The sequence below is a fragment of the Ctenopharyngodon idella genome, chromosome 3, assembly GCF_019924925.1.
Source record: "Ctenopharyngodon idella isolate HZGC_01 chromosome 3, HZGC01, whole genome shotgun sequence".
NCBI lineage: Eukaryota > Metazoa > Chordata > Actinopteri > Cypriniformes > Xenocyprididae > Ctenopharyngodon > Ctenopharyngodon idella.
Genome location: NC_067222.1, coordinates 33,523,658 through 33,546,867, shown reverse-complemented (window position 1 = coordinate 33,546,867; position 23,210 = coordinate 33,523,658). Strand labels below are relative to the sequence as shown.

Here is a 23,210-nt window from a genome sequence, read left to right as displayed (position 1 = left end):
AGAAAAGTCAAGAGTCTTGATTTTGTGACGAGGCACAGTGATGTATTTATATTAAAAATGTTTTAATAATTACGTGGATGTTGTTAAAGGTTAATTTGTTGAAAATAAGTCATGTGCTCACGTGTCAACAGGCCTGTATATCTACGCAGCTAGATAATGTTTTTTAAAGCGTGTGTGTTAGTTAGCACTCAAATCTGCGTTAGTAAATAAATAAAGTGGTAGATTAATAAAAGACAATGATTGCATGTTTTTCCTTAATACGCGCTCATGTTACTAATTTTGTAAGTAATGAACAGGAATGTGATGTTTTCTAATCCTGTTAAGCCTCAAACCAGCAGGAAAGTAATTGCATTAGAGTTTGAATAGATGTCAAAACTAACCGCATTCTCAAGCGAGCGTCACGGGAGCGCGAGCCCCGCCTGCAGGGGGATTAGCACGCGCTAAACCTCAGATCCGCGCGCTCTGTCAGGTAACGCCGCAAACACCATCCACGATTAACCTAACAGCACAAACAAGGATGAATAAAGATATTGGTTTGGTCTAATTTGGTTTTCGCGATACCAGCCGACAGGTCGGTGTCTGGACTTGCAAGTTTCCACGCTGTGAGCTGTCAAGTGGTTTATCTTTTAGTACATTTCAGAGTAAATCTGCGCGGTGGGTCGCATCTTTTGGAGAGGACGATGTTCATCATATTTGAGAGTGACGGGAGCGCGCGAGTCAGCGTAGCTCGCGGCGAATGACGCTTCAGACTTTGACCAAGTGTTATCAAGTTAATTACCGGATGGACTAAATGAAGAATGCCGCACGTTTGGGAGTTCATTCTGATTCTCAACGTCAATGTCGTCTTTGTAGAAGGTACAGTAAACTGTGTTCACATATGAAAACTCACTCTCAGGATGCTTAACTGCTGGCAGCTCTGTTGTTAATAGCCTAAAGCGGAATTTTCATTATGCTGGCAATGCATAAATAGGCTATCCAAAGCCACATTTTTAATTATTATTGTATTAATTATTAGCTACATTAAATGTGTCCTTTTTTCTTTTGCTCATAACAAAATACTGGATATTTACTGTCTGAAGCGATTGTTTACTGACTGTCCTGCTGGAAAAAAAATCTGAAGCCAGACTAAAGATGGTTTGCTAGTTTTGGCTGGTTTAAGCAGGCTTTAGCTATTAAGATGGTCTTCCAGCCTGATGGTTTTATGTTGGTCTAACTGGTTTGACCAATCTGAAAAGTGCCAAGAACCTTTCTAAAACCACTCTACAGAATAATTTGACCAGATTTTGAGACCAGGTAGGCTTTTTTCCCCCAGCAAGGTCGACATCTCAAAAATAAAAAGATTTTAAATGGAACAGCAAGGATTTGGAGGGGGAAGATTGCTTCCCAAAAATTTAATTCAGCTGTTTTCTTGTAGGCTATTCTGGGCTAAAACATCAACAACAACAACACAGGTTCTGAGAAAAGAATGACCAGGGATTTGAAGAATATAGTCTTAAACAAGATTAAGATAGATTTCTGGTCTTTAATGTGGTTTAAGATGGCTTCCAAGCTAGTCTTCATGTGGTCTGCCAGGCTTATCGGCTAAAAAAGTGCCAAAACACTTTTAAAATCAGCCAACAGATGTGTTTGACCAGGCTGGGAGACCAGCAAACCATCTTAGACTGGTTTCAACTGCTTTCTTTCAGCAGAGTTCTCAATCCTTTCCATCTTCAAACCTGAGAAGAGTATGACCAAATCAAATCTTTCTCTAATGAGTACAAACATCTAATAGTAATATTAAATGCTTTTCACTGCTAAGAAATAAAAAAGAAAGACGCAAAAAGTATTAAATTATTTTCTCTATAGGGTTATCCTGTTCTTCTGCACTATTGAAGTACCCAGTTTGTTTAGGCAATTCTGAGTTTGACGTCATCCTTCCTTCTGGGAAAGGGAATCTATAAAATACAGACAGAAGCTAGATCTTCAAAGAGCGAGATATGTGCATGAAGGGTTTTTACAGAAAAGCCCTTAATATTTGTTTGAATGGAAGTTGACGTGTGATTCGAGGTCAGTCTAGTACAGAGGAGATGAAGGCTGTGAGTGTGAGAAAAATCAAAATCAAGCCATCTGGTTAAATGCATGAGGATTATTTTCCTCATTCCAGCCAATAATATCAAAGTGACTCATGCGTGTCAAAAACGTGCTGTGTAAAATAATACACAAGCCTTTTTATGTTCAGTTCAATATCGCACAGTGCGCACAGGGAGCCACACACGACAGAGAGGATATATGGGTAGCGGGGCTCAATTGAGTGTCAGCATTTCGTGAATCTCCCGGTGTATGAATCTCAGCGCCTGCACTTACAGCAAATCCTTGGCTCTTGATGCTTCTAGATACTGTAGCCTAAGAAATAGCAGCTTCCTATGAGTCATATAAGTGAAAGCGCACAAGCTCCTCATATCTTAGATACAGATGTCGATAAATTGGGGTGGAAGCAAATTGGGCTCCAATCCTCTGCTCCGTTCAGGACGGGCACATCAAAGCAACCTGGCTTGAGAGTAGAGCTGTGGTGTGGTGTATTAAAGAGCAGTCCTGAGTGCTTGACTTGGCAGTGGATATGATGCAAGCTGCAGTCTGAAGCCAGAGGGAGAGAGGTGAGGGGAATAGTGATGTGAGATAACAGAGTGAATTCAGAATGCTGGAGTCTGCTGCCTCTGTGACCTACTTTCCAGCTACGCCGACAGGGCCCAGAGCAGAGGATCCAGGATGCATCTGTCGTCATCTCACAATTTTTTTTCTTCTTGCAATTGCGCTTGGCAAATATTGATTTTTTTTTAAATTTGCACGCTACTTTTTTTGGTCAAATACGTTGAGTTTTGCCTCAAAAAGACTTTTTAAATGTGCCTTGAAGCATTAGAGACGACTTCATCCTCTCATTTGACAGCAGAAACTTCTCTCCACGGGGAGCTGGGGTCTATTACAGGTGTGACTGTATGTTCAAAGAGCCGTGGGTGAGTGATGTGTGAATTTCTTCTTTTCCCGCAGCACAGCCAGCGTCATCAAAGCTGCACGATGGTTGGTGGGCATACAAAGATCTTGTCCAAGGGAGCTTTATACCAGGTAAGCCTTTCAAAAAAGAAAATGAAACTGTGAGAGTATGCAGAATGTGTCTTGTCAAGAGTCATGCTGCTTGCCACACTAAGACTTGCAAGATATGCAGAGGCTTCGTGTGTTGACGTATAGGACAAAAAACTTCAGGGTGCCAATGAATATTTTATTCTGTTTGATTCACACGTTTAATGAATGTATGCGCGGAGTGAAGGAGGTGGATTTTACACAAATAGTGTGAACTGTGTTTAACAGTACTTTGCACGTGCTGCAGTATAATTAAGAGATTAAACAGGGAGTTTATAGTGCATACATTTCACTAGATTAGTAGATACTTTTAGGCCCGGTTTCACAGAAAGGGCTTAGATTAAGCCAGGATTAGGCCTTATAGTTTAATTAGGACATTTAAGTAGCTTTTATAAGCATGCATAAGAAAAAAAAAAAAATTACTGATGTGCATCTTGAGACAAAACAATGGCTCTGAAATATTTTAAGATCTGTCAGTGCAAGTTGCTCTCAGTTAAAACAGCTCAAACATGCATTTTAGTCTGGGACTAGTTTAAGTCTTGTCTGTGAAACTGGAGGATAAATGATAAATGTTGTTAAATGATACATGCAAGACAGAGGTTATTTAAAAGGTGAACTTTAAAGCTAAAGGGTGTAATTTTTGTGACACTAGCATCACCAAACAGAATTGTCTGCAAAAATAACGATTGTTTCGAATAAGTTTCCCAGACACTCCCCCAGTCTGCTTATTTAAAGAAATTAGTACACTGAAATTTACTTTGGGAATTACTTTAGGGCTTTGAAACCATTTTTACTTAGAAATTACTAGTAAATTTTTACTAATAATTGGGTCATTGACGAATAAGGTTTTTGAAAGTTTAAAAAAACATAATGGAGATATAATTAATTTTGAAGTTTTATTACAAGTTAAAAAAGAGATTGTGGTTTTTATAATCAATTAACACTGCTTTTATCATTTTTTACAAGATGGGCAAAATTTTCCACCAAAATTTTGGTTTTACCAAATGACAATATTTTCATACAATGCTAACTGGCTGATATCTAGCTAGCTAGTTAGTTAGCTTGCTAGCTATCTAGCAAAAGGACAATCAAATGATTTATATTTAGTACAAGTTGTTAAAATATTACAACGTTTTCCATGTTTTATAGCGGTTGTCCAGAATGTTTCGGGACTTGTGTATGAGCAAATGTAAACATGAATTTTTTAAATAGTTAAAAGAGAGTTTAATTTGCTTCACAACCATGTGGTCCTTTGCAGGTGTCTGAATGATGTCACATCCTGTCATGATACTGACCGCATGACTTGATCCAAAATGGTCCCTTTATATTGGTTACTCCAAATGACATCAATGAAATTCATTTTTCCGGACATTCTTTCTTATAACAAAGCAATGACTTCTACACATAATTTTAATACCATTTTGCACTATGTTGATATATGATGTTAAAAAATCATGCCAGAATAAAAAAATATATACATTTATTACATTTTAAGATATTTTAATCATAAATGAAATGTATTGGCCTTTGGACGGTTAAACTGAACGACCTTTTAACACTTCAAAATCTTTAAAATACCTTTATATGTATCAAAATATAATAAAATTTTTTGGATTCAATAAAAGAGGTCTAGTACTACCTTACATACTTTGGATGTCATATCTTTGTTTTTTATTATTATTTAGACCCAATTACAAAGAAACAGCAAGTAAGACATTGAATTAAACAAGATATTTTGATATAGAAAGACTGCAACTGTATTTTCTTGTAAAACGTACTCCAACAATCTTTGTTTTATTTACAGTTTTTAATGGTGTTGGGGAAAGTTACTATTGCGTTACTCCCTAAAAAAGTAACTAATTCCATTACTTAGTTACTTTTAATGGAAAGTAATGCGTTACATTACTTTTGCGTTATTTTTCTCACCTGGGCTTGCTTGTTTTTAAATAACAAAAAAAGTTATATTTTGGCAAATGTTAAGACACTAAAAGTGAAATGAATAAGCCTCAGGCTGAAGGAAATGCAAATTCACTCCTGTACAGATTGCACAGCTTAAATAAACCTTTTCAGCTGCTGCTATTCTGTAGAAGAAAGTTCTCATAGGAGAAGAAAGTTGAACACTCTTTCTTCACCAATAAAAAAAAATTAAATACAAATGTGATGTTTATCTAAAGTCATTTTTGCTTATTAGTATGGTGAAATTGGATCATTGAAGGTCAGCAGCAAAGACATAAAGTGAGATTAAATACATAAAGCATATTTGTGTAATTTAGCATATTTATTGCAGTTTTACGTAATATTCTGAGATTTGCATTTCACTGTTCTTATTCATTATTCGAGAATACGCAGTCTGTTTTTGCGTAAATGCATGCTCACATTTAGTCTAGAACAGTAACTATCAGTTTTAAAATTACATTTTAAAATATATTCTAATAGAAAACATAGATATTGTAATAATATCTTAAAACTTTACAGTTTTGCTGTGCGTTTAATCAAATAAATGTAGACTTGGTGAGCAAAACTTAGATCAAAAACATTTAAAAATCTTTGTGACCTCAGACTTTTGAATAGAGGTTAATAGTCTCGTGACTTTTTCTGATACAAAATCTGTAGAATTCAGAAAAATTGATTTAAACATTGTAAAATGTAATAATAATCAAATTAGCTAGAATATTTAATAGTTGAACATGCAGGAGTAGAACACTAGATGAATTATTTTTCCGTATATCTTGTTCTGCAGGCGCAGATCCCGTGTGGGCCTGGTTATAGCTTAATCTATTTTTACAGCTTGTGGTCTCAGCTGATTAATGCTTACTATTGAAGCAGAGGTCTGAGACACTTTATGAGTTTTATTCAAAGTACTTAATTATGTAGTCAGTCAGTAATGTATGTAACCAGCAAAGAAGCCCTTTGAACACTAACAAGGATTTTCTTTGGTATGTTCTATTTAGTATGCTTAAAATCTTTTGAGAAAGAAGATATTCCTACAATTTCTTATTCAAAAAGAAGGGTCTTTATATTTCATAAAAAGTTACGCTAGATCTACTTACAAGGACATAGCAGTGCAGCAGAATCAATCATAGTTGTAAGGGATATCAAGTAAGCCCTATAGCAACTCATAAATATATGTATCGCACATAAATTTACCTCTTTATTAAGTGTTCTGCAAGGGAGAAAAACTCTCTGGATTTATATTGCATAAATGTCCTTGAGACTTAAAAGGGACTATGAAAGAAAGAAGACGAGAAAGCATTCAAAGAGCAAACATCATCCCTTTCCCAGAGCATGTCGAATTCATTTCAAGACAGTCCTCACAAGTAAAACACTCTTTTGCTTGTCCAAATGGTTCGAAAAACACTAAAGGCAGCGGTTTAGTAGTAATCTTTTAAACTTCAGTGTTTGCCTTAAGTGCTTGTGACACTTGTGTCAAAGGATATATCAGTTACAGTTAAATCTGATCTTATTGAAAAAAATATCAGGCATAGTTTAGGTGAAGTGTAAAACTTCTGCACCACCAAATAAAATGGAAACAACTGTTATTTTTTCAAAACAGGTTCTCCAAACACTCCCCTTGTCTGCCATCCTTGTCTCCCCTTGTCTGCCCCTTGTCGGTCAGGCAAACCATCGGTTGAGCCACTTTTGCTGGATTGTTGTGGTTGGATGCTCAAACAAAAAAAAAAAAAGAAAAGAAATGTTCTGAAAACACCACAGAGGCAGCTTTTACACTTTTTAGGAGGAAGTGTTTAACACTAAAACGATTACACATATCAGCTTTAAGTGCATTTAAGATTGGTTCATCATACTTACAACAGGAATTAAATGTAACTCTCAGTCACTTTGATCATGTCAGCCACACATATTGTCTTTCATGTCGTACAATTAACATGGCCTATGGTTTTAAAATGGTTTTATTTTAAGAGGTTTCGAGAGACTAATTTGAGTTTAGGGGGAAGAAACCCTTTTCCGTTTTATAATTTTGTCTTATCAGTTGAATGTGATATGCCAAAAAGTCTCATGATTGACATGCATGGCTATTTTCAGTCATGGACTTTATTTCACTCCAGTGAGATATGAACTTCTTTTTAATGTGTGCATATTCATGAATGAATATTTCTGTCCTGTTTTTGGCACACGCTCATTATATGCTTACATAGCTGTGGCAGAAAGTTTCTACATTGTTAATTGCTTGAGAACATCTTTTCTATTCTCCTGAGGGTTATGCTGAAGCTGCTTCATGAGATGTTCTGCTTTTGAAATGCATGGTGAAAACTTGCACAAAAAACAACATGTGTTGTATTTCACAAACAAAATCAGAGACGGTTTGTGTGTATGTGTAATCAGCATATTTGAATGATGTCTGAAGGATCATGCGACTCAGATTCTGCTTTGCTATCACAGGAATAAATTACATTTCAAAATATGTCAAAATAGAAAACAGTTATTTTGAAATGGTAAGACTTTTTCACAGTGTTACAGTTTTCTTCTGATAAATCCTGAACATAAGAGAATTCCTTCAAAAGCTCAACAATATAAAGTGGAAAGCTTTTTGCTTGCTTTTAACATTTTAAAAATAAGCAATAATTAAGTGTTGGGCTAACGTTTCAGGTGATTGCATTTATGTGCTACTATTAGCGAAATTGAAGAAGCAATTCACCATTATACTCTGATTAAATGTATATGTTCAGCTATCGCCCAACAGCACTTGTGCTATAAACAAACATTGTGTAAGCAAATCTGAACGAAACGAAACCTTTTAATGTCTTTCTCTCCATCTGGAAAACTGCACTGTTCAATAAATTCTCAGTTGCAGAAACTTGTAAAGAATATGTAAGAAAATAAATATTTGTAGTATTAAAATGAATGTGCTTCTTACATATTTAAGACGTTATGCAGCTTTCAGCATGATGTAACATCAGCGCTCAGCCTTGCATTGTACTGTACACTGTTCGGTTGATGTATTTGTCCCCTGTCATACCTAAAAAGCACTTTGAGAGAGTTCTCATTAATGTATTGAACCCAAAGCCAAATCTGGCACAGATCCCTGAGGATGAGGGTGCCATCTGTCTACCACTCATCAATTGCTACAGCAAAATCATTATATCACTCTGGATAGGACAGACTGTTAGCATCAGAGCTCAAAACGCTCTGCTGACCTTAACAATGGATTCAGAGAGAGTTCAGATAAAAATACAAACACACTCAACAGGACCTCAAACATAAACTGTTGTTTTTATTTATTTTATTGAATGCATGGTTTGTTATAGAGTTGTCACTTTTTTGTCTTGTCTCTCTTTAAAAAAGAATGCATGATATACAGTGGTGGTCAGAATTATTGGCACCCTTGGTAAATATGATCAAAGATGACTGTAAAAATAAATCTGCATAAATCTTTATCCTTTTGATCTTTAATTCATAAAATTAGCAAAAATCTAACCTAGTAAAATATCTCTGAAGTATATTCCCATTCATATTTACATTTTTTAGCACACCAGGGTGATCGTGAACATGAAATTGTCCAGCCATTACTTCCTGTTCCACAGGAGTACAAACATGAGGAAACACAAAGGCCAAATTCCCGTAATCATTCATCACAATGAGTAAAACCAAAGAATATAGTTCTGATGTGCAGCAAAAGATTGTTGAGCTTCACAAAATAGAAAGCGGCTATAAGAAAATAGCTAAAGCATTGAAAATCCCCATTTCTACCATCAGGGCAATAATTAAGAAGTTCCAATCAACTAAAGATGTTACAAATCTGCCTGGAAGAGGACGTGTGTCTAAACCATCCTAATGTGAGGAGGAAAGTTTGAGTGGACAAAGACTCTCCAAGGATCACAGCTGGAGAATTGCAGAGATTATTTGAGTCTTAAGTCTCAGAAAGCCTAAAAAAAATGATCAAACAGCACCTACATCCCCACAAGTTGTTCAGGAGGGTTTCAAGAAAAATCCTCTGCTCTCATCCAGAAACAATCTCCAGAATATTCAGTTGTCAGACAAGACTGGAACTTCAAACGGGAGCGGCTTCTATGGTCAGATGAAACTAAAAAAAGAGCTTTTTGGCAGCAAACCCACCAGATGGGTTTGGCGCACACATGGATAAAAAGTACCCCATGCCCATGGTTAAATATACTGCTGGATCTTTAATGGTGTGGGCCTATTTTTCTGCTGGAGGTCCTGGACATCTTGTTCAGATACATGGTATCATGGATTCTATCAAATACCAACAGATAAAAAATCTAAACCTGACCGCTTCTGCTAGAAATCCTATAATGGGCCGTGGTTGGATTTTCCATCAGGACAATGATCCAAAACAAACATCAAAACCAACACAAAAATGTGTCACTGAGCACAAAATGAAGCTTCTGCCATGGCCATCCCAGTCCCCTGACCTGAACCCTAAAGAAAATGAGTGGAGTGAACTGAAGAGAAGAAGCACCAACATGGAGCTGGGAATCTGAAGGATCTGGAGAGATTCTGCATGAAGGAATGATCTCTGATCTCTTGCCAGGTGTTCTCTAAACTCAGGCATTATAGGTGAAGACTCAGAGCTGTTATCTTGGCAAAAGAAGGTTGCAAAAAGTATTGAATAAAAGGGTGCCAATAATTGTGGCCAACGTGTTTTGGAGAAAAACATTTATTTCATAATGTGATTTTCCCCCCACTTTCAATTATTTTCCTTCAATGAAAGGTTAGATTTTTGCAAATTTTATGAATTAAAGATCAAAAGGATAAACAATGCAGATTTATTTTTACAGTCATCTTTGATCATATTTACCAAAGGTGCCAATAATTCTGACCACCACTGTATCTATACCATATTGTTTATTGGCCAGAATCGGATATTTTAAAATATTTTAAAATTAATCCTTACCAGACATAGGTGATATTGGATACTTAATCGTTCACACACAATTTCTTCACAATGTAGGAATATGTTCATATTTACAGTTTTTGTATTTCTCCATTTTCCAGTTCAAAATGACAAAACTAGTGTCTGACAAACTTATGTGCTGAGCTGAGCCTACTTTTAAATAAGCACAAATTTCTTACTTGTTCTTCCTACAATTTTATAAGCAGTTGCATATTCTGTCTGTCCTTGACATTTAAGAAACCACAGAGAGAGGCATTTGAGAAGAGAAAAAAATAAAAACCAATTCCACATAATGAGCTCAGTGGCTGTTAGGTTGCCAGACAAAAGCAGGATTACACCTTAGTTAGATCACAGTTATGGAAACAATCAATTATTTAGGTCACTGTACAAAGAGATGCTGAAAATAAGCGAATGGCGTGTAAATAGCTTTCATGCATTCGAAGGAACATAGCTTGTGTTATTCCACAGCTTCCTAGTATAGCGTAATCATTGTATCTAATGCATTTTCTCATTCTGATTTAATACGGCAACACATCACGTAACCTAGTCCGGTTTCACTCCCACAGAGCCAGGCATGATGAGAGGATCGCTTGTTCATGCTGGATAAATCTGTTTATAATCTCAGCCTATGGGGACAAAAGATGATACTCTATGCATTGAAGCATCCAAGCTCTTAGTGATCTAATGAGGTTGACGTGGCCAGTGTGGAGGTCAGGGTCACAATATCATCTGCTCTCGCGCTCCTGTCACTAAACTCATGCTGGATTCCATTAAAGGGATAGTTCAAAGATAAAAGTCTGTCATGATTTGCTCACCCTCATGTCATTCAAAACACTATAACTCTTTTTTCTGCAGAACATAAAAGAAGATATTTTGAAAAATGTCTCTGTGTTTTTTTGCCCATACAATAGAAGTCAATGTTCTCCAATGTTGTATTTTGTTGTTTCACAGAAGATAGAAAGGTTTGGAACGACATGAGGGCAAGTAAATCATGACAGAACTTTCATTTTTAGCTGAAATATCCTTTTAAAGACAGAGACTTCCTAGGTGTTAGGCTCCTCCCTTGATTTGTCATATTAATTTTCGATACAACAAATATTGAGGTTCAGTGCACTAATAAAAGTCTCATTGCAGTCAGCAATAAAGTTGTTTACTGTTTTAGGACTGTGAAACATCTCAGAGAATAAATTAATCATATAAGGTCAAGTATGTCCTTTGGCTGTGCGGCTAATGTGACTAATTCCATCTGTGTTTCTTTTTTTTTTTTCACGAGTTTGTTTTTGCGAAGCGAAACGCATTAACATTCAGTTCTTTCATTTGGATGCACAATAATGACCTCAAAAGAGAACTGGCGCTGCGCCTGTTAATTAAGTGGTAAAATTGATTGCTTGTCAAAAGGATGTCTCAAAGGATATCAACCACTAGATCCAAACTCAAAAATAACATCTACACCATGGATGGGGCGAACGGAGGAAATTTGGGATGAGCAATATGAGATAATCCCAAACATATCCCCCGCCAATCAGATCATGATTCATTACAAAACGGCAAACGCGACAGTCTGCTGCTGAAATTTAAAGCAAATGCTCTAAACTTCACTTTTTATGTTTATATTTTACTAGTGCCATCTTTCTGGGGACTAGTTAACACTGCCTGGAACCTGTGTGCGATTGGGAAGAGACAGTCGCCTGTCAACATCGAAACCAGTCGAATGATTTTTGACCCCTTCCTCAACCCACTCCGACTTAATGCAGGGCAACGGAAGGTAAGTAGCTCTGTATCGTATTTTCTTAACATAACACTGACACTGTGATTGACAGTTGCAGCATAATCCTTTCTATAATATCCGTTTAATCATGAAATAGCTATTTTTCACATTATTCAAACTGGTAGAAGATGTACACTCACACATTATTCAGTTTAGACCACTGTCCCATAATTCACTGGGATTTTGACAAGATCGGGTCACACGGCATAACCCCAGCTTAACGGTCCATTTGTCAAATCTAATCACGTTCTGTATTTACTTCTATGGCTGTTGTTTAGACAGCTAGCTGCTTGGGTGTTGCTGAATCTTAATTCATTGGATGACTTTTTTATGTACCTCTGTTGGCCAATGAAGCAGATCTTCAATTATTTTTGCCAAGCATATTAGTGAAGCCTTCCAAATTAAGCCTTTGAAGATGGCTAATGCTCCACGACTGTTAGTTTGTTACAACGGTGCTGTAATGAGATCGCTAATTCTCTCCGGCGTGCAATATTGCTTGCCATTTGCTTTCAGTGAAGTGCACCTGCAGTCGGTCAGCAAATTAGTGTGACTAAACTCATTTACCAGACACAAATCCAGCGTTTGATTATTGACGGTTGGTATACATCAGATATCACTCTAACCTCTAAAGGGTTTCAGGCGGTTGTTGTCATACGGATCTTGAGCGCAAAGGGGGGGATTTATTCCACAGAGCAGGAGGGAAAGGAAGGAGTTAATTCCTCATTTAACATCCTGTTTTATGATTAATGCTGCTGTGCATCTGCTGGGGGAGATTAGGCAGGCTCACCATCTGTGCTGACAGGGACTGTCAGTGAAGAATTCTCCAATGAAGCTCCAAGAGGTTGTGGTTATGGATGATACACCGTAGTTCATCTTCTCTCAATAATACATTAGTACCCCAGACTTAGTCAGGAACCCGGAATAAAAGTGTGCTGGTGTTTTCCTCTGGAGGTTTTTCTGCTCTTATTTCAGGAGACCCAATTACATTTATGTATGCATTGCTCCTTTGAGCTTGTTATGACTGCGCTCTGTATGTGGGGAGTTGATGTTATTCCTAGAGAAAATTCCAAAGGAGACCTAAATGTTCTCCATGAATTCAAGTCAGTTTGATTGGTTAGTGGCATGGGTAAAACTATAGGCTGTAATGGAAAAGTTTATGGTCTCTTTTAGATAGACAAGGCGCTCATTCATCCTTAAGTTACTGAATGGAAATATCGGATTTAGGGGACGTTTACACGACACCGTTTTCAACTAAAAACAGAAAACTTTTTTATGCGTTTTGGCCATTCATTTACATGACAACGGCGTTTTGGTGGCCTGAAAATGCAAACTTTTGAAAACAGGTTTCGAAGTGCAAGTTTTTGAAAACAGTCTCTGTGTAAACAACAAAAACGCGAACCTGTGAAAACGATGGTGACGTCATGCACATGCGCATTACATGTTTAGTCTATAGCAGTGGTCGCCAACCCGTCGATCACGAGAACTTTATCACTGTCCCAGTAGCTCCCGAAAATAACAGAAATATGAGTAGAAAAATACATTACATTTTTCCAACGCTTGTACTGTATTTTTGTATTAATTTTTCTGTTATTTTCGGGAGCTACTGGGACAGTGATAAAGGTAAATAGCCCACATCATGCCTTAGTCTGTAAATGGCTGTTAACAGAGGCCAGAGACGCTGAAGACGGACGCAAAGAGGAGGAAAATCTGTAGCAGACAGAGCAGCTCACTGTTCACAATGCTTGAAATACAGGAAGAAAATATAAGTGCTGAATTGGGGGTGAGTGGTTATATGAATGTATCTCTGGAGGGAACTACTGTCTTCAGAAAAGTTTAGATGGCAATGGCATTTTATTTTTCTCTTACCTCCAAATAAAGTAGCTATTTATAAGCGCAGTGCTGCTTTGTTTACAGCGGTAACCAAGGAAACGCTGCATCACTGCTCTTCCATAAGCGCCATCTGCTGTCAGAGAGTGAATTTGCGTCTTATTCAGCCTGTCTGCTGTTTTTGTTTCATGCTTTTTTGTGTGTGTAGAATATAATTTCACAAAAGATAAAGACCGTTCTGTTTTTGCATTAAATCTTCAAATTAAATATAATTCAAATAATAATAAAAAAAACTGCTCATGCAAAGTGTGTAGCATCTTTGATTAGAATGCAGTGGTTACCTCTAATTTGAAATTGCTAGATATTTTTGTTTAAGGCCAGTTTGCTTGTTATAGAGAAAATAAACAATATAATAATGATAATAATAATAATAGTAATAATAATAAAGTATCTGCAACCAGTATCGGAATCGGGCAATTTCCTTGTAAAAATAAATACATAAATCGGAATAGGCCATGAAATACTAAAAATACTATATACAATCTGGGCTGTCTTTTTCTATCAGTTCTTCAGTAGGTAGGCTAGATCTTGTCTTTCATAAAGGTCGAGGTCAGGGATCTTGGGCTTAAAAAAAGTTGGTGACCACTGGTCTGTAGTGTTTCATTGCCATCTAATGGCCTGCCAGCAGAATACAGCGTTTTTAGTTGTTTTCACGGATTCGTATGAATGGGGTTCGTTTTGACAATTCTGTACGCGGAAAACTCGAAAAACTTCTCCATTTTAACCATATCGTTGTCGTGTAAACATTATTTTGTTCTTTTTCATGTCTCTTTAGTTCAGGTAATTGTGAAATATAGGTTAAAATATGAAATAAAGTCACATTGTGAGATTCCCAGTCAACAATTGGATCTTACAGTGATCTCACCATGAGCTCATGGTGAACAATTCCACGCTGAGTCCAGAGCACAAACGGTTTTCTAACAAATCCTGCAGTTTCCACATTTTTCCAGTGTTGAGAAACAGTTAACTAAACTATTAAAAATTATTTTTGTTAATTGAAATAAAGCTGAAATAAAATATTCGATGAAAATGTTAAATTTAAAAACATTCTTGTTTTTAACTAACTGAAATAAATGAAATTTAAGTTGTAGTACTAAAATTACTAAAACTAAAACTGAAACAAATATAACTTTAAGCTAAATAGAAATATTAAAATCTAATAAAATGACAAAAGCACATAACAAAGTTACTAAAACATAAAATAAAATAAAAACAAAAATATATAAAAACAAGCTAATTCAAAATATTAATGAATAATATGTAGTATTATTATAGTAATAGTAATAAAGTTGCAGTAGTGAGATATAAAGTGGCAATTACAGGATATAAAGTTGCAATTATAAGAAACAGGCACAAATGTGAGATATAAAGTTGCAATTGTAAGAAATAAAGTGACGACGGTGAGATATAAAGTCAATCAATTATGTGAAAATTGCAATTAAGAGGGGAAAAAAAGTCCTTCCACAGTCTTCTGTGTTTCGGAGGACAGTTGTGATTAATGCTGTGAATAATGAGTGTCATTCCTAGGACTATAGTTCAGCTTAACTTGCCATTTTATTCTAAATTATTTCAGAGCTACAGTTCAAAGTGATCGTAATTACCTCTTGCTCAGAATTTATCCAGATGAAATGTCCGGCTAAATGTATTGCTCATTCAAATGTTCCTGAGGGATCAGCGCTTCTTAAACTGTCTCTAGATTACAAATGAGCCAACTATATTCACTAATTTAAAATCTCCCATTAGAATACATTCACAAATGCTCTCACAGCTGTTTACAAATATGTTCTGATCACTAGGGCGCCATAACAAGACACATTTTGGTCTCAATTAGTAATCATAACTAGCAAAGTTACCACCAAGTAAAGGCAAAATATTCCAGGTGTTGTTTTCTATTAATAGGCTCTCATCTTTCAGCTACGATGCATTTTCTACATAATTCCCACCTCAGCAGTTGCACCTGTCAACCAGGTTTACCTGGAAAAACCTCAGTCCATCAGAAGTAACTAATGTGTTCGTTGTATTTGTGCCTATTTTTTCAGGAAAAGGCACAATGTCTAACAGCGCATGTAATTTCTTTTAGCCTAGCCAGTTGAAAACGGCTTCACCTTTGTTCTCCCAAATCGTCCCCTTGGAATTATAAGGTTCTATCTGCATTCTAAGCAGTTCTGAGATTTTGAGCTTTAAAGTTTTTGCATTCCATTCAACTTTGTAGACAGAACCTTTTTGTTTTCTAAATAAAAAAAAAGTCCCAAAATGTACACAACATTAAAAAAACATCACATAATGTAAATAAGTTGTCACAGAATATGTGAATAACTCAATTTTGACTAAAATGTCAGATAGAACCTTATAATTCCAAGGGGACGAAATGTACTCACTGTAAATATGTAATCACTTTATATTGTTTTATCATGAAAGGTCAGAAATAAGAATGTCTGATCCAGAAATTTATTTATTTATTTATTTTTTTCAGGTCAGTGGAACGATGTATAACACAGGCCGACACGTGTCCCTGCGCCCAGACAAGTCACACCTGGTGAACATCTCTGGCGGGCCGCTGAGCTACAGCTACAGGCTGGAGGAGATCCGGCTTCACTTTGGCAGCGAGGACAGCCGGGGCTCCGAGCACCTGCTCAACGGCCAGGCCTTCCCTGGAGAGGTGAGCCAACATAGAGCCTGGAAATACATCACTTCTGTGGGATTCAATTAAAACTGTCTTCCTTCAAACTGGATGCGGCGACAAACCCTTGAAGTACTGGCACTGAAGTTAATGAAGTAGGCAAAATTGTGAAGTTAGTCCCTTTTATCACATTAGTTTTACACTAGAGATGAAAAATATTCTTCCCTCGGTTCGCTCTCCTTCGACAACATGAAACGGAATAAGACAATGAGATATCATTCAAGCAGATCAAAGACATTTTCCAAAGCCAAATCAATTGTTGCAACTTTCACTAGAGATATACATTTGTGATTTCTCTGAAAATGTGTGCGTTGTGCAGTGTCACTGAGTTTGCATTTATAAAGTCTTTTTTGTTCATGATTAAAGAAGGGCAAATGTCAGGATTATGGAAGTGATTTTGCTGTAAGAACAGGATAAAAAAAAAAAAAAAAAAGCAACGAGTCATCTTCCAGTTTGCACAATCACAGGATATGAATTGGTCTTGTGCTGTAAATGTACGTTTATAGCGAGTACATGTTTTTTTTTTTTTTCAAAAGAAACTTTTATTCAGCAGGGGTACATTACATTGATGTGACAATGTAATGTTACAACGTTAATGTTATAACGTTCTACAAAAATACTAAGCAGCACAACTGTTTTCAACATTGATAATAATAATAAATGTTTCTTGAGCACAAATCATCATATTAGAATGATTTCTGAAGGATCATGTGACACTTAAAACTGGAGTAATGATGCTGAAAATTCAACTTTGATCTCAGGAATAAATTACATTTTAAAATATATTCGAATAGAAAACAGTTATTTTAAATAGTAATAATATTTCACAATATTATTGTTTTTTCTGTATTTTTGATCAAATAAATGCTGCATCTGTGAGTATAAGAAACTTCTTTCAAAAACATTAAAAAAGTGTAACAGAAAAAGGGTATAAAGTTGTGGACACAGTTTGAAAGAGAGCAAACAATTATTAATACACAACAAGAGTCCGTTTTCAAACTGTCAAGACCATCAATTTGTGCCAGACATATCAAATCATTTTAATGAGTTGAAATTTTTACACTTTATCTTGGTGCAAAAATGCGCGGCCCTCTCTGATTCTCACCTCACCTCTGATTTCACTGAAGTCAGCAGCTTCTCTTCATTTTCCTAATCCAAATGAGGTTATATGGGTAGCAGCTTTCCAACAACTTCATTTTGAAGCTGACAAGCACGCTCATTATAACTGATGACTGAAGCATATTTCCTAATGAGTTCCAATGCAATTTTGAGCCACTGAAAATTAAGCAGCAGATTTCCTGGCTTCCATCTCTCTGCTTTCATTGAGCTGCACTGAAAGAACGATAAAGCAGGATGGAGGAGCATAAAGGAGCTTCATAATGTTCCCATTAACAATTCATTAACAATTTATACACAACACACAGCAAAATATTTATACAGATAAATGTACTGACCCTCATTACAGTGGCACATGAGATTACAAGCTGACATAAAGGAAGTTAATGGAGTTATGCTGTTATATACACATCATTTATGGGCATATTTCATGGATTATGGCTGTTTTGAAAGTAGAGCGCAGCCAGTCGTACAGTCACGGTGGTTTGGCTGTGCACACTTTTACCTAGCAGGTGTTTGTTAGTGTTTTACTGGAAGTCACACTTCATTTAGTTTTCTTGTTTTTTTTCACAGGTGCAACTCATCCATTATAATCAGGATTTGTATTTAAATTACAGTGATGCCGCCAGGAGTCCTAACGGAATTGCAGTTGTTTCTATCTTCATGAAGGTTAGTAGACTTCAGTTGCTCTAAATGTATACAGTGGAAAGGAGACTATTCATTAACTAGTCTTAAACTTCATCTTTAGCAAACATTATGTACAGTACACTCAACAGATCAGGTCAAACATGCCATAAAAGTTCAAGCTTGAATGTAATGTTTTGTTATTTTTAAGCATTATATAATGTAGTAATGTTATTCATTGAAATTTTGCATGCCCTATTTAAAGTAATGTTACTTTAATTAACAATGAATACTTAACATGGAATAATCTAATTGAATTTGCTCTTAGATTAACTTTTTAATCAGTTTTTTTTCCTCTCAAATGTTATGCAAATATATAGAAATCTGACTGCAGTATTTGGCCACCATTGTCTCATATCCACTACATTCATTATGCATCCATGTTGCTCATGTTGCTTAATAAAATAAAAATAAAATAAATAAAAAATACTTTTCTGACAACAATTCTCATGGGCAAAAATGTGCATCCTTGACTTGGTGCACCAGGCTAGAAAAAGGTATTCTAATTGACAACCAGAATAAAATATAACCACTAAAAGCTTTTTATTGTTTTATTCAAAGTCAACTCTTCATTATTAATCATCAGTATTGCCATGTCATATTCATCCTGTGCTTGCAAAGTGCACTGCAAAAGATTCTGATTCATTAAGTAGTAATAGTGAAAAAATATCCAAAGATTTACTTGATAACTGTAGTTTATTTTTACGTGCTGTTCTTATGTTAACTATGTAAAAAAAAAAAAAAAAAAGATTTGTGAAGTCATAACTTCAAAAGAGCTCTATGAAATCTGTTTTATTACTTGTTTTGTTTTTTATGAGATATTAACATGTCATGGTGAGTGAAGTGCTTGACTTCTGTTTGACTTCACACGCATGATTACAAAATAAACAACAACAGTGTAAATAAAACTGGCATATGGTCAAACCATATTAATAATTCATGCCTCAGTGCATACTGGGAAAAGGGAGAATGGGATTGAACCACTAATCTATTTTTTTCAGAGTAGGTTTATTTGAACTAAAAAACTGCAGTCACCCCCTATGCTTAAAGGTGCACTGAGATGCATGACTTGTTTTCCTGAAAGTTCTTAATATAAAAACATAGCTTCATAGCTTATAATGTCCTTCTCATTATGAACAAAGCATTTTTTTTTTTTTAAGCTCCAAAAATGGCTTGTTTTGATATTGCGGGATTTGTGACGTCACACGGGCAAAAACATCGGGAAATCACTGCCTCTGGAGTAAGACATCAACGAATAGATATAGATCATTGCATTATAGGCCCTGCCCACTGGCGTTCAGTTGCTTAAAGGATTAGTTCACTTTCAAATGAAAATTAGCCCAAGCTTTACTCACCCTCAAACCATCCTAGGTGTATATGACTTTCTGCTTTCTGATGAACACAATCGGATAAATATTAATAAATATCCTGACGCATCCAAGCTTTATAATGGCAGTATGCAGTACCAAACGAGTATGAGCTGAAGAAAGTGTCTCCATCCGCATCCATCCATCATAAACGCATACTCCACACGGCTCCGGGGGGTTGATAAAGGCCTTCTGAAGCGAAGCAATGCGTTTGTGTAAAAAAAATATATGTATTTAACAAGTTATGAAGTAAAATATCTTTTATCCATTAATCACTCACCCTCATGTCATCCCAAACTTGTAAACCTGTAAGACCTTCGTTCATCTTCGGAACACAAATTAAGATATTTTTGATGAAATCAGAGGGTTTCTGATCCTCGCATAGGCAGCAAAGACACCTCTTGAGGTCCAGAAAGGTACTAAAGACATTGTTAAAACCGTCGACGTAACTTCAACTTTAATATTATGAAGAGAATACTTTTTGTACGCAAAAACAAAAAAATAAAGGTGTTATTTTTGTTTTGTTTTTTTGCACAATAAGTATTCTCGTCGCTTCATAATATTAAAGTTGAACCACTGTAGTTACGTAGACGGTTTTAACGATGTCTTTAGTACCTTTCTGGACCTCAAAAGGTGTCATTGCTGCCTATGTGTGGATCAGATACCCTCCGATTTCATCAAAAATATCTTAATTTGTGTTCTGAAGATGAACGAAGGTCTTACAGGTGTGGAACGACATGAGGGTGAGTGAATAATGACAGAAATTTCATTTTTGGTTGAACTAACCCTTTAAGACATGTGAAATGTCATGTTTACATAAAAATCTCAAAACAGCCATTCACTCATCTTGATTTCTGTTTATTTACCACTTTTCTCCTCCAAACTAAAGTGAGATAATGGTGGAGATTCCCTGGCATTTAACCTCATCACAAAGCATGACGTAAAACTCACAGATTGCAGCAGGAGTTGCCTCCCTGATGGTTTGAATCGTGACTTCTGTGTAAATTAGGGCAGAACTGCCACAGTTCAGATGAAGGTGTTGCAGTATTGCAGCCCCCTCCACCTCCTCCCCGTTCACTTTCAACCCACTTCGTGGTGATCGTGAAGTCAGGGAATCTCCACCATTCTGCTACTAATGAAGGCCCATGGATGAAAGCCATTCATCTTCAGTACATGGAAAAAACACATCCAGATGCCCCTAGAATAAATTCTACTAGACTATTATTGATTATGCTTGTGGGATGGTGAAGCCGTAATGAAATATCTCAGCAGTAAGTTAACGCTCATGTCATTTGTGATTAATGCACTGAACAGCACCATGTTTTATGAAACTCTGCCTTTTTATCAGAAAAAGCTGGAGAAATCTGGTTTTAAATAATGTTTTTTTTGATATCTGACTCTTCAGATTTCAGAGCCTACAAATTTATTTCTAAACCGTATGCTGAACAGAGAGACCATTACAAGGATTACATATAAACGTAAGTGCCCACAAATACCCATGTACTTCATTACTAATGTCAGTGGAGCCGGGAGTGCCCTTTTTTTTTTTTTTACACTTTTTAACTTTTAAAGCTGTTTTTTATTAGCATTAAATTTAAAATTATATTAATTGTATTAACATTAAATTGAATTAATGTTACTATTGTTATCTTAAATTACATTTGATTGAAAACTACCTCCAACAGTATTATTAAATCGAATGGCTTCCACAGTCTGAATGTGAAATATTGCTTCTGCGAAGACCTTCATAACTCTTAATGAAAAAAGACAGGAAAAACAAACTTGGCTTTGTATTACCACCTGGTGGTCTTGGATAAGAAGTGATATTTTGTTCTCTCAGAATTTACCATCAGAACAAAATAATAATAGCTATGATAATATCCTGTATTGTCCTGTAGTAATGTGTCTAGACATCTTGGAGTGATGAAATCCTTTGAATATTTTATCGTAAGTGTGTGTGTGATTTTTCTCGTTTTATACTATGACTTTTCAGATGATGCATACTTACTGATGGGGCTCGATATTGAGGAGCTGTATCCCGAAACCTCCCGTTTTATCACATATGAAGGGTCGATAACTATTCCACCGTGCCTTGAGACAGCCACCTGGATATTAATGAATAGGCCAATTTACATCTCACAGATAGAGGTGAAATGTTGACAACTCTGCTTATATTATATTATATTATATTATATATTGAATATAGCACAGATTAACACTTAATCACCTTTCCAATATCTCTTCAGATGCAGTCTCTTCGTCTCCTCAGTCAAAACCAGCCGTCTCAGATCTTCCTCAGTATGGGTGACAACATGCGGCCGACCCAGCCACTGCACCAACGCTGCATCCGCACCAACATCAACTTCAGTCAGAGACGGGACTGTCCTAACAACCGTGTGCTGAGGCCGCAATACCGAGGTCTATGTCACACTCCACATCAATAACACACACAGGCTCTGCGTCGTAAACACACCGCTGCGTGCATGCTGCGTTCAATAAAGCTGAGCACACTAATTAGATACTTATAATTATTGCTCTTGAAACAGATGGAAATTAAACATTTGTCTTTGTGAATAAGTGTTATGCTTCACAAAGAAATGTATCTGACAGCACATTCTCTGCTTCTCTTTTCAGTGAATGAATGGCTTCTGAAATAAAGGCTTGACGTGGATTACGTACTTCAGAGGAAGATGGGATACATACTGCGGGATGAGGCTTATCAGTGAGAGACAGAGGACTCTTCAATAAAAATATATTAAATTACTTTTATACTTGTTTACAAGTTTATAATAATATATATGTATATCAAAGACATTGAAAGCAATTGCTTAGACCATTCAATCGGACAGGACTGGTTCTCAGTGGCTCTTCGGCTCACTCTAGAGGAACTGTCTGCTCTTGTTTTTTGCATCCGAACAGCAGGTGCATTCAAGACTTGTTGCAGCGAATGAAAAAATACCTTTGCTCTGTGCACAGGGATTAAAACTTTACTTTGACACCAGGCAAACAAAAGGATTTCAAGCCTATATCTTGGTCTATTTGGAGCATGTTGCCTTCTCTACATAAGTGTTTACAGTGCTAAATGAATCGAGTGATATCTGCCCAATAAATCTTTGAAGTGGTCGTGTTTCTCTTTTCTTTTTTAAAGGGTTAGTTTACACAAAAATTAAATTTCTGTCATTAAGTACTCACCCTCATGTCATCGTGTTTACATCAGAACGCGGGCTCGGCATTGGCCGTGAGAGCCAACGAAAATAGCGTAGCAGAATGACAGGACAGACAAATTTGTTGAATAAAGTTGTTATTTTTGTTTTGTTTTTGCGCACAAAATGTATTCTTGTCGCTTCATAATATTAAGGTTGAACCACTGTAGTCACGTTTAACCATGTTTTTAACTACCTTTCTGGACATCAAAAGGTGCAATAATGTTGCTGCCTATGTGTGGTTCAGATACCCTCAGATTTCATCAAAAATATCTTAATTTGTGTTCCGAAGATGAATGAAGGTCTTACGGGTGTAGAACGACATGAGGGTGAGTAATTAATGACAGAAATTTCATTTTTGCGTGAACTAACCCTTTAATGACATTTTTGAATCTTGGGTATCACAAAGCTGCAAAGTTGGATTGTCAATCAAAATAAAGCATAACTCAGTCTGTTGTATATTGGTGAATTATAAAATATGTTTACTTAGTGCTCAGAAGGGAAGGTTTCAGTCGTGTTA

At 36.2% G+C, this 23,210-nt stretch overlaps 1 protein-coding gene and 1 long non-coding RNA gene across 4 annotated transcripts; one reads left to right on the top strand and one right to left on the bottom strand.

Annotated features, from left to right (window-relative positions):
* Window positions 1-384: 384 nt before the first annotated feature.
* ca10b (carbonic anhydrase Xb) lies at window positions 385-22,808 on the top strand. Its single transcript, XM_051886852.1, has 9 exons — window positions 385-855; window positions 3,025-3,099; window positions 11,608-11,750; window positions 16,114-16,299; window positions 18,010-18,105; window positions 20,893-20,965; window positions 21,481-21,635; window positions 21,734-21,905; window positions 22,122-22,808. The coding sequence occupies exons 1-9, from the start codon at window positions 798-800 to the stop codon at window positions 22,142-22,144; spliced, it is 981 nt and encodes a 326-aa protein (XP_051742812.1). The 5' UTR covers window positions 385-797; the 3' UTR covers window positions 22,145-22,808.
* On the bottom strand, window positions 16,299-21,850 carry LOC127508691 (uncharacterized). Of its 3 annotated transcripts, XR_007928870.1 has the most exons (5): window positions 21,715-21,850; window positions 21,496-21,592; window positions 19,476-19,679; window positions 17,431-17,652; window positions 16,299-16,401 (listed from the first exon to the last, which is right to left on the bottom strand). It is a non-coding gene; the product is annotated as an uncharacterized LOC127508691 (long non-coding RNA). The 3 variants fall into 3 exon arrangements; XR_007928869.1 differs by having other exon boundaries at window positions 16,307-17,652; XR_007928868.1 differs by lacking the exons at window positions 16,299-16,401; window positions 17,431-17,652 and having other exon boundaries at window positions 18,116-19,679.
* Window positions 22,809-23,210: the final 402 nt, after the last annotated feature.

Excerpts from the sequence above, each read along its gene's own strand:
- ca10b (XM_051886852.1), top strand. The coding sequence starts at position 798 with ATGCCGCACGTTTGGGAGTTCATTCTGATTCTCAACGTCAATGTCGTC. Across the intron at positions 3,100-11,607 it reads CCAAGGGAGCTTTATACCAG|TGCCATCTTTCTGGGGACTA; the intron begins GTAAGCCTTTCA and ends ATATTTTACTAG. Across the intron at positions 11,751-16,113 it reads TTAATGCAGGGCAACGGAAG|GTCAGTGGAACGATGTATAA; the intron begins GTAAGTAGCTCT and ends TATTTTTTTCAG.